The sequence below is a fragment of the Gambusia affinis genome, linkage group LG19 (assembly GCF_019740435.1).
Source record: "Gambusia affinis linkage group LG19, SWU_Gaff_1.0, whole genome shotgun sequence".
Lineage (NCBI taxonomy): Eukaryota > Metazoa > Chordata > Actinopteri > Cyprinodontiformes > Poeciliidae > Gambusia > Gambusia affinis.
Window position 1 is genome coordinate 17,306,099 of NC_057886.1, and position 14,021 is coordinate 17,320,119.

Genomic DNA, 14,021 nt, shown 5'->3' on the forward strand with positions numbered 1-14,021 from the left:
GATGCTAAAAATGACAGAAAAGCAATCACAGAAGAAATGTGTATGGGGGGAAATACACATTTGAGGAAGAGGGAACTTGGAGGAAGTTTAAAAGCGCACACACCTGGTGACCAGAGCTGAGATGATATCCGTGATAGTGCTGTTGAGTTCATTGAGTAGCTCTTCGATAGGTCCTGGAATGGGCAGCTGTTGCCTAAGGTGCTCTGCCCTCCGAATCTGCTGCCTGTTTTGCCAAATAGTCTCAGCGAGCTTCTCACACCTGACATAAAAACATGCACACAAAAAAAAATCCACACATTAGAAATATGTCTATTAATATTTTATAAATCACAACCAAAAGATGTGCTTAAATTCTGCTTAATGAAACAAGCTTAAAATATATAGAAAGCCTTTTTCAGCATAAAATAAAGAGTAAATAAACAATAAGAATATCAAAGATTCCAATGGCAATGAGTAGGAAATAGCAGTCTGTATATATGTATGTATTTCTCTTATTAAAAGCTTCAGATAAACCCACAAGAACCCTGCTGGAGCCTAATAAACCCATAATTTCATGCTGTGTGAGGCGTTCTAGTAGCTGTGTTCTCAGTAGGAGATGGAAAAACCCCCCACCAGGACTGAAGGATGTCCAAGCCCCCCTCTGGCGGGCCCCCATTGCCTGCCAGCTGTTGCCGTCTCTTCCACTGGATCAACTCGTCATCCAGAATGATTGTCTGCTGCTTTCGCAACAGCTGCAGTGTTTTCTGGTGCTTCTCTGCCAGGTCCTGCACAGAATACGGTCAAAACAAGTGCAAACTATCACAATACAATTTTAGTGCTCAAAGTGATGGACTGTAAGCACTAAAATTTAGTAGCATTTGATGCAAAAAAATAAAATAAAATAAAATAAAAATCATGCTTTACAAATGTGTACCCAAAACAAACAACATGAAGTGTTTTTACTGAGGTTTCTCACCAGGCGGTATTTCTGTAGTGTGTTGGCTTCTCTTGTCAGCCATGCCTCCACAGTAGCTCTCTTGCTGAGAAGGGCAGGCTCCCGTAGCTGCCGGTCAGAAGGGGGCAGAGTGGCAAGGCTGGACAGCTGAGCTGTAGAGGGTGTGGACAAGTTAAAGACTGATCAAAACACAGGAGGTAGAAAGTCTTTAACTTGTGCAAATACTGAATATGTTTTACCCTCTGGCCCCTAATAGTTAACTCAAAAGAAATCTGTTTAGGGTAGTACAGACTTTAAAAACTTCCATTGTGTGCTGACTCTTGTAGAAAAAAAAAAAAAAGCTGTTATGAAATATGTTATGAAAACTTTTTTTACCGCCCCTTACTGCCTGGCATTAAAAAGCTTAAATATTTCCAATCTTTATCAATTTAGGATTATGGAAAGTAGATTTATTTCCAAGAAGGTTAAATTAATAATATATATATATATATTTTACTGACATACATGCATTCTATTTAATTCAATTATTTGCTAATTATTTTATCTGATTATCGAAGTGCCCAACAGTCCTTCATAGCTGAGACACTATTCTCAGGCAGCAAACATCATCACTTTTCTTTCAATAAAAATTTTTATAACAAACTTCACTTGAAATGTGACAGACAGTTAAAGAGCTTTTGCAAACTGAAGTTGTATACTGCTTCTGGGGTAATGGCTTCTTTGCTACCTGAGGGGCCTTTCAAGCCATGTTGGTACAGGACTTGCTTTAACTGGACTTGGTGCAGCAGCAGCTGAGATGCCCCACATATGGAGGCTATTAGTCTTTGCTGAAGCAGTCGATGGTTTCCATTTCAGAGCTCAGGACCTTTGCTACATGTCTACCTCCCTGCTCTCTTTTCCCATTTCCTGTCTGCTTATTTTGAAATGAAGGCCACTAGTGTGACAGTTGCTTAATAAAACGTGGCATCATCATCTGGGTTTCGCCATCTTGTTTAAATGCATAGGAATCTCTGTGTATGCACACTGCTGCTTATTTTGAACAAATGCATTCTGGCATTTAGCAAACACAACCAATTTTGGTAATCCAAACTGACCAAAACAGGACGCACTTCAATTAACTAAATGTTTATAAAAGCCACACACCACACCACCTAAGCATGTTTGACCTTTATAGATTTCTTTACTAATTACCCACCCTGCAGCTGCTCATTGCAAATGTTAGTAAGTCAAATAATTAATTTAGAGCAATAACAATATTGACGTGCATGCCCTCAAGTCTCACCCTGGATGCGAAGGCTTTCTTGGTACTGGATGATAAAGTACTCCTGGTTGTGCTGGAGCTTGCGCAGGTCATTCTCAGTGTCTTGTGTGAGCAGGCGAAGCTCCTCAAAGACTTGGTTGATCTGCTGGTACTTCTGAGACATGCTGTCCATCATCCCACCCACAGGAGAGCTTGACTAAATAAAATGTGGAAACGTAGAGATGGAGGAATGAGAAAGACAAATATCTGTCCACGTGGAAGACTAGATCGTTTATTAGGATTGTTAATACAAATGGGTAGCCACTGGTGAGCTGTTATTTTAGAGGCCTCTGGGTGGGATGCTGGCTGCTCTATGTTGCTGTTAGTGTATTTGACGACAAACTCCCCGGCAACTAAAAGCAAATACTGTGGAGACACAGAAAACTGACATGGAAAAAAAAATGGATGTGGGCTCACTGATAGACTATGAGTGCTCCATGGTGCCATGAAGGTTCAGGCTAAACAGCATGAAATTAATTCGATCAAAGTCAATTTCGCAAATAGAAATAAACATGCTGTGACTGAAAATCAATTCAGAACAGGACTTAGTGGGAGTCAGATGTTTCACGCACTGCTGGTTCCAGGGTTTTAGAACTCAGGGCCATTGTGTAAACTGAAAAAGCAGCAGTTCATATGGCATTAAAATGGAGTCAGCTATAAAACTGAAAAGACCCTAATGTGCTAATGAATCACTTTTACAACAATGTAATAAACGGGCAGACATTTGGTGGACAAACAACGGAAAAAGAGAGCAGTTTTGCAATTACCCAATTTCTGGACCATCATGTAATTTAGGCTTCACTTAGTAATGTTAGACTCGATCTGGGATGTGGCATTATCATTGGATGGAGGTGTGTTGGTGTGCGTGGGCGTGTGTGTGTGTGTGTGCAGGCGACATACTGCAAATGCCATCTGCATCAATCTTACATTTGTAGCCTCTCTGATGAGCCTCTGCTCTGTGTAGAGGATGTGTTTGATACACCGAACCAGCTCCAGAGGACAGCGGTCATACGTGCTCTGAAAGAAAAGGAGAGCATGAACCATGTTAAGACCAATTTAGTATCGTCAGAGAAGCTTGTTAAGATCTGGAGTGAATGCTGGAGACATACTAAAATCAATTAGCACACCTCAGTGACGGAAATCACAACTTTCCATAAAGATAAGAAAATACTGTGATAGCTTCATGGTGACGAATATTTTGAGAAATTGCATTTTTTTTAACTTAAAATAAACATCTAAAAGCTCATATTTAATCTGCTGTATTAAATATGAGCACAGCGTCATGGTCAATAAGTTATTCCATCTGTATTTCCATGCTAGATTTCAGGCTTGGGTAGAAGCTAGTCAAAGAAATATTTCTGTGAGCAGGGAGTTTGATCATAAATAGCAGTGTTGGTTGGTTACCATAGCTGACCTGGGCTGTTCTCTTGTTTTCCTCCATGCGGATACAACCTGTTCTCAAAACACTCATCGTGTTGTGTACTCTTTCTAAGAAACACTACAAGAAAAGAAACGGAGCTGAACACTTGTGCCTTCTAAACATCTATCCTGTTTCAATGTAAGCAACTGTAATATTTTGCCAAAAACATAACCTGGCACCTTGTTCACTTAATTTTTTTTACTCACAGGAGATCACATATATTTTCATTAACTAAAACAATTTTAAAACTATAATAATAATAAAATAACAATAATAATAATAATAATAATAATAATAATAATAATAATAATAATAACAGCTATTATTATTATTATTATTATTATATTATAATTATTATTTAATAATTATTATTAATAATAACAACAATAATAAAAAATACATTATTTATATTTATTTATTTATTATTATTATTATTATTATTATTATTATTATTATTATTATTATTATTATTATTATTATTATTATTATTATTATTATTATTATTTGTTCATTAGTAGCGACTGCTGCTGCTTCAACTGGTTCACTTCATACTACAAGTTTCATGTGAATGAAAACATCTAAGTTATGATTACAGTTAAAAAGCGTTTAGAAAAAGACATCTAACCATCCAGCTACATAAAATAAACAACTGGCAACCTAAAACTTTGCCCATCTTTCCTATTTTTGAATTTTAAGACCTGTATAGGCTGACTTGTATTGATGAAAGTCAAGATGATGATGATAATGATGATGAGGATGAAAGTTATGCTGGAAGAGTGACAAACGAGGAGGAGAACAAGGAGAATCAGCGGTCTTCAGTTTCTAAGGCTTTTCTTAACTGTCTCTGTAGAAAGTATAACTATATTAGTACAGTTTATTTCTTGTTATGAAACCTCACTCAGCTTCCATGGCTAATATCAGCATTTATTATTATGTACACATCTGCACAAAAGGTCTATCCAGTCTTTTTTCTTTTTTTGTGATTTTTTTAAACTTGCTTTAAGGAACTTTCCTCAAATATTTGAAAACAGTGTTTAGGAACAGCATTTCTTTGAGAAGGAGCACAAGCAGACAAAGAAGAAGTCTAGAAATGTCAAAAGAAGATGATCAGAGCTGAAAGTCACATTTAAAAAAAAAATAGGGGAGAAAATTTAGCAAAGACCTCACAGAAGATCTTTAAGGCACATTATCCTTCAGCTGATCATTATTCGATGTCATGTTTTCAGTTCACACTTCTTGCAGAATCGTGTTGATGCCAAAACACTATTTTATGTGAGTCACAATAAAACCCAACTTAAAACCTCTCCTTTGGTAAGTCGCATGTGAATGTGTAGACACAAATACTGGATCATTAATTGAGTTTAAGAGTCTTGTTTAAGCCTAAATGGTTTACATGTCAGGGGTAATTGACTTAACAAGCACAAGCAAAATTGTCAAGTAGTGTGCAATATAAAAAAACAAAAAAACAAAAACAAATGACAATCTTTCATAAGATCTCCAGAAAACCCACAGGATATTTGACACCAAAATATATAAAACCTCTGGGTTCTTTTAAAGCATAAAAAATAGGAGTTACTCAATAGATAAACAAAAATAAAACCTAAAATTACCTTGAGTTGGTTAGCGTAGTGACCCAGTTTGATTTTAAGAAGGAAGCCATCTTCTCCAACCTGGTGCTCAGCCTTGTTTTGCAGCTCTTGTATCAGACTGTCCAAGAGGCGTTTAGCTTTGAACTCCTCCTGTGGGTTCTCCAGGTCTATAGCATCCCTAACAACACACATAGATGCACATAAAAGAAATGTGAAATTCATGCACATGTACCAGTGGCAGAAGGACTCCTGAAGCCTTGACCGGAAAGAAAACTCACCAGAGCTGGCTCTCTATCCACTGGGATAGATAATGACGCACTTCAATGGGGAAGTGCTGGCCGTACAGTGACTGCATCTGGTGAAGAGCATCTCCCTGAAGCTGCTGGGCCTGGATCCACACTGCCATCATCAACACCCTGAAGCTGCAAAGGAATCAGCTAATTAGCACAGTCAATGACAAAGCTCAAAGCTGAGGTCAAACAAAGCAGATTGTCTAAACACTTTCTAATTGTGTTTGACGATTAGTTGCAAAGATAACTGTGAATGACTCCTGAAGAAGTCGGCATAATAAGTAACCAATGTTGGATTTCTACTTTCTTTGATACTTTTGCAATAAAGAGTGGTATGTCTGTACATTAATACAACCAATTTGTTTTCTGAAACAAACAAACAAAAAAAATTAACAGAAATTTGCAATGCTTTGCAGTCATGCTTTTGACCACAACACATAATTTAGACAGATCTGAGTAAGGCTTTAAAATCATACACTGCAAGTCTATACAGTTAGATGTCAAGATTAAAATATAAAACTTTAAATCTTGGGCATGCTGTGGTGGCGTAGGGGATAGTGCAACCCACATTTGGAGGCCTTTAGACCTCAATGTGGCGGTCGTGGGTTCAATTCCCAGACCTGGCCGATGTTTGCCGCATGTCTTCCCCCCTTTCCTGTCAGCCTACTTTCAAATAAGGGACACTAGAGCCCACAAAAGACCCCCTGGCGGGGAAACAAAAAACTTTAAATCTTTTTGATGATGTAAATGACACTCAATGGTCTTTTGGCCTAAATACATTTAGATTTGCCAAGGCTTTCAAGGACCTACTGATTCAGTGTTCCTAAAACCAAACTAAAAGCAGAGGCTACAATGAGTTTCCATACTCCACTGGTTTGGAACCAGCTCCCTGAAAACCTGAGATGTGCAGAAACTGTTGGCCCCTTCAAAACATGACTGAAAATATTATTATTCAGTCTATAAAAATTAAATAATATTTGAAAGTTCATTCTAACAATGTCTGACAGTATTTCATTTAAATTTGCTTACATTTGTCTTAGTCTTTAAACAGATTGCTGGTCTTTAATGTACAACATTATTGTAATTGTACATCATGCCTTTTTCATAGTTTGGCTGGTTCTGCAACTTATAATCATAAATTTCTCTTCATAAAGCATTTTTAGAATGATGTGCTAAAAGTTAATTCATATTGGCTGTTATTAACCAAGGTCTACTGAAAGCTAGAGCTGGAGTAACAAGTCCACTGCACTCCACATTCTGAAACTGCAGCTACAATTTCCGTTCTGTTGTGAGCTGTTGTTGTCCAGATGAGATATTGTCTACCAACCAATATAATTCTGGAGGGATGCACAAGAGACACCACCTGTGGAGTGTAATCTATGGACAAAGTCACTGATTTAACTGTAACCCAGTTTTTGAATAGCTAATAATTATTTGTACCTATGACTTCAAGATACAGCATAAAAAGGGCAAGCAGCAGTAAACATCATCAACACATTGCTTGGTGTTGATGCATGCTGTTCCTGTTCCCCGGTTCTGAGGGGAAAATAATAATAATAATTGTGCTTCTTGAGTTTCGCCATTCAAATCCACGGGATACATTCAGAAAAGTACAGGGTTGTAGTGCATGGGCTTATTCCTCTTATTTCAAGCATGGCTGCTCCCATGCTCAGTTAAACTTTATCTTTAGCGTAACTGTTTCAGAACATTAAACTTTGTTGTTCTAAACAAATTAAGCATTTCCTCACTCTTTAATCTGGTGAAAATGTCAAAATACAGCAAAAATAGACAAAAAAAAGAAAAGATATGAGTTTGTTCTTATCCATATTGATAAATTCTGCCAAAAGATTCACAACTCGGGAGTGTGTTACAAATTATTTACAAAGAAAGAGATGCTAATAGACCGAAAATTAAGAAAAGAAAGTTCAGGAGGTGGAGTAAAAATTCACTAGTATTCAATCTCAAAATTTTAAAATGTCTTTGAAACCTTAGTTTGGCTAAGAAATTTGGAAATATTGACAGGTTGTCATAATTCAGTGAACACTGTTTCAGTATATTCATCACACAATATGAAGTTTGGTAAGACGCTTCACACAAATTGTGCCACTCATGGTGGCAACATATCAAACAGTCTCTGTTACTTTAGTTCTGATTTGTTTTATTTGTAGACTTTTGTTTATTATTATTTTTGGCTGAGGTGTTTCATGTTTTGGTAACTATTCCCTCTTCTTCCCTAACGCTTTTAATTTTTACTTTTGAATAGTTATCATGATGAATAACCTTGGCAACACGTGGATCCTTTTTAGAGCATTATCATTAGCATCTAAAGATCTCAAATAATACCTGAACCATGACCCTAAACGACAAAGGAGTTGATGAAGAGAAGATTACAATTCACACACCTGACCACATGGTGCATAGCAGCAGACATTTTCAATAGTACATCAAAGAGGTAACTAAATCAGTCAAAGAAATAAATTAGCTCTGGCCTGGACTATTTGAAGTGTGTCTGGTGCAGCTGAACCACTGCTGAAGAAATTCCTCCAGCTGAAGCAAATGCTTGCAGGACCAGAAAGCCCCTATTCAGAGAGTCTGATCACTTCAATTGGAGAAATGTTCTCTGATTTCAAAATTTCAGCTGAAGTGGTGCTTGTAATTCCAGTCTCCAGTGAGACAGCAGACTGCAGATTCATCCTCTAGATCAGTGGTTCTTAACCTTTTTTGAGGCACCGAACCCACCAGTTTCATATGCGCATTCACTGAACCCTTCTTTAGTGATAAATAAAATATGATTTTTTTCCAAATTCAAGACAAAGCTATATTTTTTTTTTTACTGGTGCACAAAATGAGCAGTGCATGAACATCACCTTGCTCAAACAACAAACCCAACAGTGCATGAACTCACAATAAATTATGGTATTACTTTATTCTGGCTCCAAAAAAGAAGAATTTGACATTTTTTAATAACTTCAATTTAAAATAAAATAAAAACAAATGTTTTTTGTCGTTTTGAATCAACAAAATACTTTTTTGGGGCCAGAATAAAGCATTGCCCAAATCACATACCTGCAAATCAGTGTGACTTCTGCTGTTGTTTTTTGGGAGACCAGTTCAGATAGGCGTGGCTTCACCTTGGCAAGTGCTACTCTTCAATTGACACACCTGACACCTGTCATTCACATCAAGTCTGTTCCTTTTCTTCTTTTTTTGCTTGACATATTTAGTAAGGATTAAAATATTAAGAAAGAAACCACATGATGTACAACTACAACAGCTTTTGATTACTGTGTGCACTAAATTCCCCGCAGCACTGATTGGCCAAGCAATGTAATGTGATCCTCTGCAGCAAGTGATGGCCAAGCGGGGCGTGTCATCACGACTTTACACAAGTGTGTCTTTACCTCCGCTGCAGAGGCTCCGCCGAACCCCTGAGACCAACTCACCAAACCCCAAGGATTTGATAGAACCCAGGTTAGGAGCCATTGCTCTAAATCGACATCAAGATTCTGTGACATTTGATTACACACTAGCGTGTGCGCAATTCAGGTCCATGCAGACCAGGAGGAGGAAAGTTTGGGACTTAAATTTTAAGCTGCAACAGATGAATCATTTAAAATTTAAGTGTGATCATTATTGTTTATATGTAGTTACTAGGATCACAGTTAGTGGTTTTTGTTACTGTGGAGAAAAACATATATATTCATCTGCTTGATGTGTGATGTCATTATCATTTTAAAAATTGATGGGTAAAAGTAGATTATGACTGTTTTTGGGTGGTTTTTTTTTTACATCAGTAACAATGATAGACATGAGAAAGTCTACTACAACGTCTTCTCTTTAGTCAAAGACTTCTTCAGAAATCAAAAGTAAGTGCCTGGAGGCATTCTGGAGGCATTCTCCATTTTATTGGTCTAAATATGAGCCTTACTATGCAAAATAAAGCTGCTATCAAGTCATTTCCAGTCAACTGAGGATTCTTGACCACTTGCCTCCCAGAAATCTGGTGACATCAATTGATTACTGTATTTATCTGCCACTTCCAAGAGGTTTTGTCACCGTGCCTTTAACTTTAACCTTTAACCTGAAGTATGATTCCAATTGTATGTCAATCCAGTTCAGGGTCTTTGCTTTCTTTTTGTTTACTCCACTGTGACACTTTGACAATTCATTTGATTCAGCTATATTTTTAACAAGCAACATATTACCTCACATTTAAGGTGTTCCATCGGAAGAACACCTGATGCAACTAGTGAAGCCTTTGACTGGTTGCATGAAATGGGACTGAGACCATGCCAGATTGGCAACTATGTCCAAACTAGAGATAATAATTCTTTAGTTTGCACATAAAAATGTTAAAAGACCACAGACTTAAAAATGAAGATGAATCTCAAAAACTGTATTCATGGAGATTTGACTAAAATTGCAACGCGAATGACAAAACTTCCTGAGGAGCAAAAACTTCCTCAAATTTGTTTTGTTTTTCCATCTTAAACCATAGCAGCAAGCTCCTGATATCTCTGTGAGATGCCTACTTTCACTCTGAACAAGGTTTAAACATGTTCTTCAGTTATCCTTAGGTTAAAAGCTGTTGTGTTGGGTCAATGCCACTTGTTTCCAGTCAACACACCCACTCAGCTTTCTCAAAAGTGGTTCAGTCACTGTCAGTAAAAGGCAAATAGAAATGAGTATGCGGGAAGTTTGTGGTGTACATTTGTCATGTTTGTGTGTGCATGTGTTTATTTGCAGGTGTTTGTGGTGTCAGTGGTTCTGCTTGACAATGTGCACATATTTTGTGTATCAGTGCATGCCTAATTCACACAAAGACATACAAATAGCTTCATTATAGCAGATGATTACTATAGTGCAACTACCAAACAAAAAGGGAAGTTCACTCTCCCCAGTGATATGATTCTGTCTCTCGCACGTCTCTTTCACTTTTGTTTCTCAGAAGCTTATTTCCGAAATCTTAACTTCCATTTATACACTCCTTGGTAGTTTTTGTAATTTTCTTCTTCTTTAAACACAATTCTTTTAAAGGACTCAAATAAGTCAAGAATTAAGAGATTCAGTTACGTAAAATGTTGCACATGGTTGCTAATAATGCCTGGAAAAAGCTGCTTTACTGCCGAGAACAAAACAACTTTGTTCTGTAAAGAACATCTCATAACTTCAACACATGACTTTCTGTCATATGTCAAATGATTTATTAGTCAGCTGGAAAATAAATCAATTTAACATAAAACTCAAAACTCTGTTCTTCATCTCATGTGATCTTTTGAAAGATGTGTGCCGTGTCGCAATTTACCCCTCAAATGGCAGCTGGGCCTATTATATGTGCTAATCAATTTCTACTAAGGGCAATTTAAAGATGTGCACAAAAGCCTTCAAATAGATGGTTGTTATGGAGATCTGGTGACCCTAAGAAGGCATGCTTTGCTGCAGTTCTGTAATAGTGAGCTTTGGAGTTTCAACTTCCTCAATTTAAACTTGGCTCGTCCTCAAGCCTGGTGTGTCCTGGTCTCCAATATTTTTTTTTTTTCATAATTGCTTTAGATATGTGCAACTTTAGTTGCATTTATTTTATAGAAACTATCAAAAGGGGGTGGATGATTGTTTAAAATCAACATTTCTTAAAGACGAATACATTATTTTAACTTGTTTTTAGAGAAGTATGCCTCACTTACTGTTGTTTTTAGCTAAATTCTTCAATCTAAGATAAACGCATTACAACAAGCACATTTATTTCAAGTCTTTTTCCACATCCTTGCAATGGGTACCAACAGGTTTAGAGGTCACTGCACATCTTTAGGTGCTCTCTCTAGAATTGCTCAAATCTTTGCATTTGTATCACCTTGAATATATTGATGAAAGACTTTTACTAAAGATGACGGGCATTTCTTGAGACTAGAGATGTTTACACTGCTGAAGTATTCAGGATTTCTATGTGAAGCTCACCTCTTAATATGTTTTTTTTTTTATGAAATGCATAATAGTTGGTTGGTTCATGCTTCTTTTTTTAACGGCACTAACAAAGTAGAAAAGTCGAACAACATGAGGGATGGCTATAAGCTTTAAAAAGCAACACACTATGCCCCTGATCTAAAGAAATTCAAGAACAGTTGAGATAAAAAGTCAAATATAAGTCCAAAAAGTTTCACTTGGCTGTTTCTAAGACTTCAGGACAGTGGCGATCCTTCCCAGAAATGTCTGATGTGTCAAAATGACTCCAAGGACATATAACTTGACTGAGACGTTTGAAAACCAATTGAGATTTTTTGAAACCTTACACAGTTCCTCTATAGTGACGCAATGAGCAATATAATTCACTTTTTTATTTCTTTAATAAGTGAAATAACTGTCAACTGTATTTTACGTTTACTCAGGTTATCTTTGATCATAAAATGTGCTTGCCAATCTGAAACCTGTAACTGTGAAAACAAATCTGTAAGGGAGCAAATACTCTTTCAGAGTTGTTCCTGCTAACCCTAACGTCTTTTCCCTCTCTCTCAATTGTTCAAATGAATGAAAATCAAGTGATAAAACAATGACTCTATCCCAAAAAGACAAAAGAAGTGAAATTCAAATGTGCAACCTAGACATTTTATCTGCAAGGGAATCAGCAGCAAGCATCAGCACATGAGCTATCAGCTGATTGGAGGAAGAACCCAACAGGAAGAGCAGAAAGCCTTTCTACCAGCTCTTTCTGTGACACCCACTGTGTGTAGCTTTGTTTCTGCACCATCCTTGCATCACACACATGTGCCCACAAAGAACTGCAGGGAGTTGAAGCTAAAAAGTTTTGTTGTGCTGCGTTACAGGTCTGCCTGACACCTTAACAGCTGTTAAAGGTGTAGGCTACTGGGGTTGCTCACCATAAACACTTCCATTCTCACCTCTAACAGGAAAGTAACATCTTTCCCAGCAAAAGCTTCACTATTTCCACGATTTCCAAATACCTTGAAATGAACACGAGACATCCAATGTCCCTATTTTTTTTTCCTTTTAACGACGAATACAAGATAACTTCTGCAATATGGCATGGATCTAGTGGAAAAAAAAAACAAAACCTTACCTTCAGGTTTGCACTACTATGTAACAGCAGGAAACTCTAAAGTGGAGCACCACTAACCTGAGACAGACAGAAAGTGAGAGATTGAAAGAGACAGACAACTAGAGAAAGAAAGACAGAACAGATAGAGAGACCAAATGGAGGAAGTGAGTCAACATTGGGTGCTTCTGAGGAAGCTGTGTATTTCTCACAGGGAGGAGAGCTTCAGCAAAGGGAGGTTAAGAAAAGGGTGGAAGGAAAAGTCCAGTGAATGGATTTCTCTTTATTTCAGTTCTCCATGTTTTGACAATAAGCTAAAATAATTCTGAAAAGCATATATTGGTTTAAAAAAAAAAACAAAACAAAAAAAAACTAATGCTTCATCAGGCAAATTCATCGAAGTGTTATTATACAGGAATTCAAAAGATGCAGCAATTAAAAAGACATTTGTGGGAAAACAGCAAAAGCCACAACGATGTTAGAGATGGGGACTGAGAACTGTCTTATTTTAAAAGAATGAAACAAAGGAATTCTGAGCAATTACTAGAGAACTTTAATGTGCTTATATGTGGAATTCAAGAATGATTACAATTACTTCAAATATTTCTGGACTCACAAGAAACTATTTCATAATTTTTCTAAAAGGTGTAGTTTGTTTTATTTTTTTTTTGTAAATTTATATTCTTTTTTTGGAGTAGTTTCATACAAAGTAGATAAATGTGTGAACTTAATAGTGTCTTGAATTGCATCTCGTCTCCACCCATGGAGGGTTTGATGGGGTTATGGGGTGGTGCACCCCAACAAAGGATGTCTACATCTTTACATCTCTGAGTTTTAATGAGCTGCCAGACTTATTTATTTACTGAGTCACTCAAATTATGTCATTTTTTGTGTCTTTTACAGGCCTGTGTTAAATCACACACACTTACCTATGGCCTTCACCCTCCTACATGTGACATCAACGTCATAAAACTCCTGTGTTGACTTTCATTTTCAACGTGCAACTTCAAGATGAACTACGGCTATTGAAAACTTTCTGGAGATAACCTTGCTTGTCTTAATATAAAAGCTGTAACCCTAACCCTTACTCTTTTGAAAAAAATACAAACATTTTTTTTTTATAGCACTAATTCCTATTGAGTAATTCCTCTCCAGAGCAGGCATGTGGTGACAGTGGAAATAAATCACTTCTTTCAACAAGAAGAAATTTACAGAAGCTTAATAGGTCTTGACTGGCCAGTGGCTGAGAGGATAGGTCACGAAAAAGTTGTTTTCTTTTATGGAGAACTCACTATTAATGGTTGTGACTGATAATTATGGAAGGTGTGAAGAAAAAATGAAAAGAGTACACCGAATTAATAGCAACAGTTCATCTGTGTAAGGCAGTCACACTGCTAGAGGCATGGGCAGGCATCCTGTAGGACATATTTTTCATCACAA

The 14,021-nt window shown here is 37.0% G+C and overlaps 1 protein-coding gene across 2 annotated transcripts in view; it reads right to left on the reverse strand.

Annotated features, from left to right (window-relative positions):
- Window positions 1-14,021, reverse strand: part of stat5a (signal transducer and activator of transcription 5a) — a 60,144-nt gene that overhangs the window by 14,332 nt on the left and 31,791 nt on the right. For both annotated transcript variants that reach the window (XM_044099377.1, XM_044099378.1), the window contains exons 2-8: window positions 5,522-5,665; window positions 5,265-5,421; window positions 3,162-3,251; window positions 2,217-2,391; window positions 956-1,086; window positions 613-764; window positions 104-259 (exon numbers count right to left, since the gene is read on the reverse strand). In XM_044099377.1, coding sequence (XP_043955312.1) covers window positions 104-259; window positions 613-764; window positions 956-1,086; window positions 2,217-2,391; window positions 3,162-3,251; window positions 5,265-5,421; window positions 5,522-5,652 — 992 coding nt within the window. In that variant the 5' untranslated portion in view covers window positions 5,653-5,665. The remainder of the gene's footprint in view (window positions 1-103; window positions 260-612; window positions 765-955; window positions 1,087-2,216; window positions 2,392-3,161; window positions 3,252-5,264; window positions 5,422-5,521; window positions 5,666-14,021) is intronic.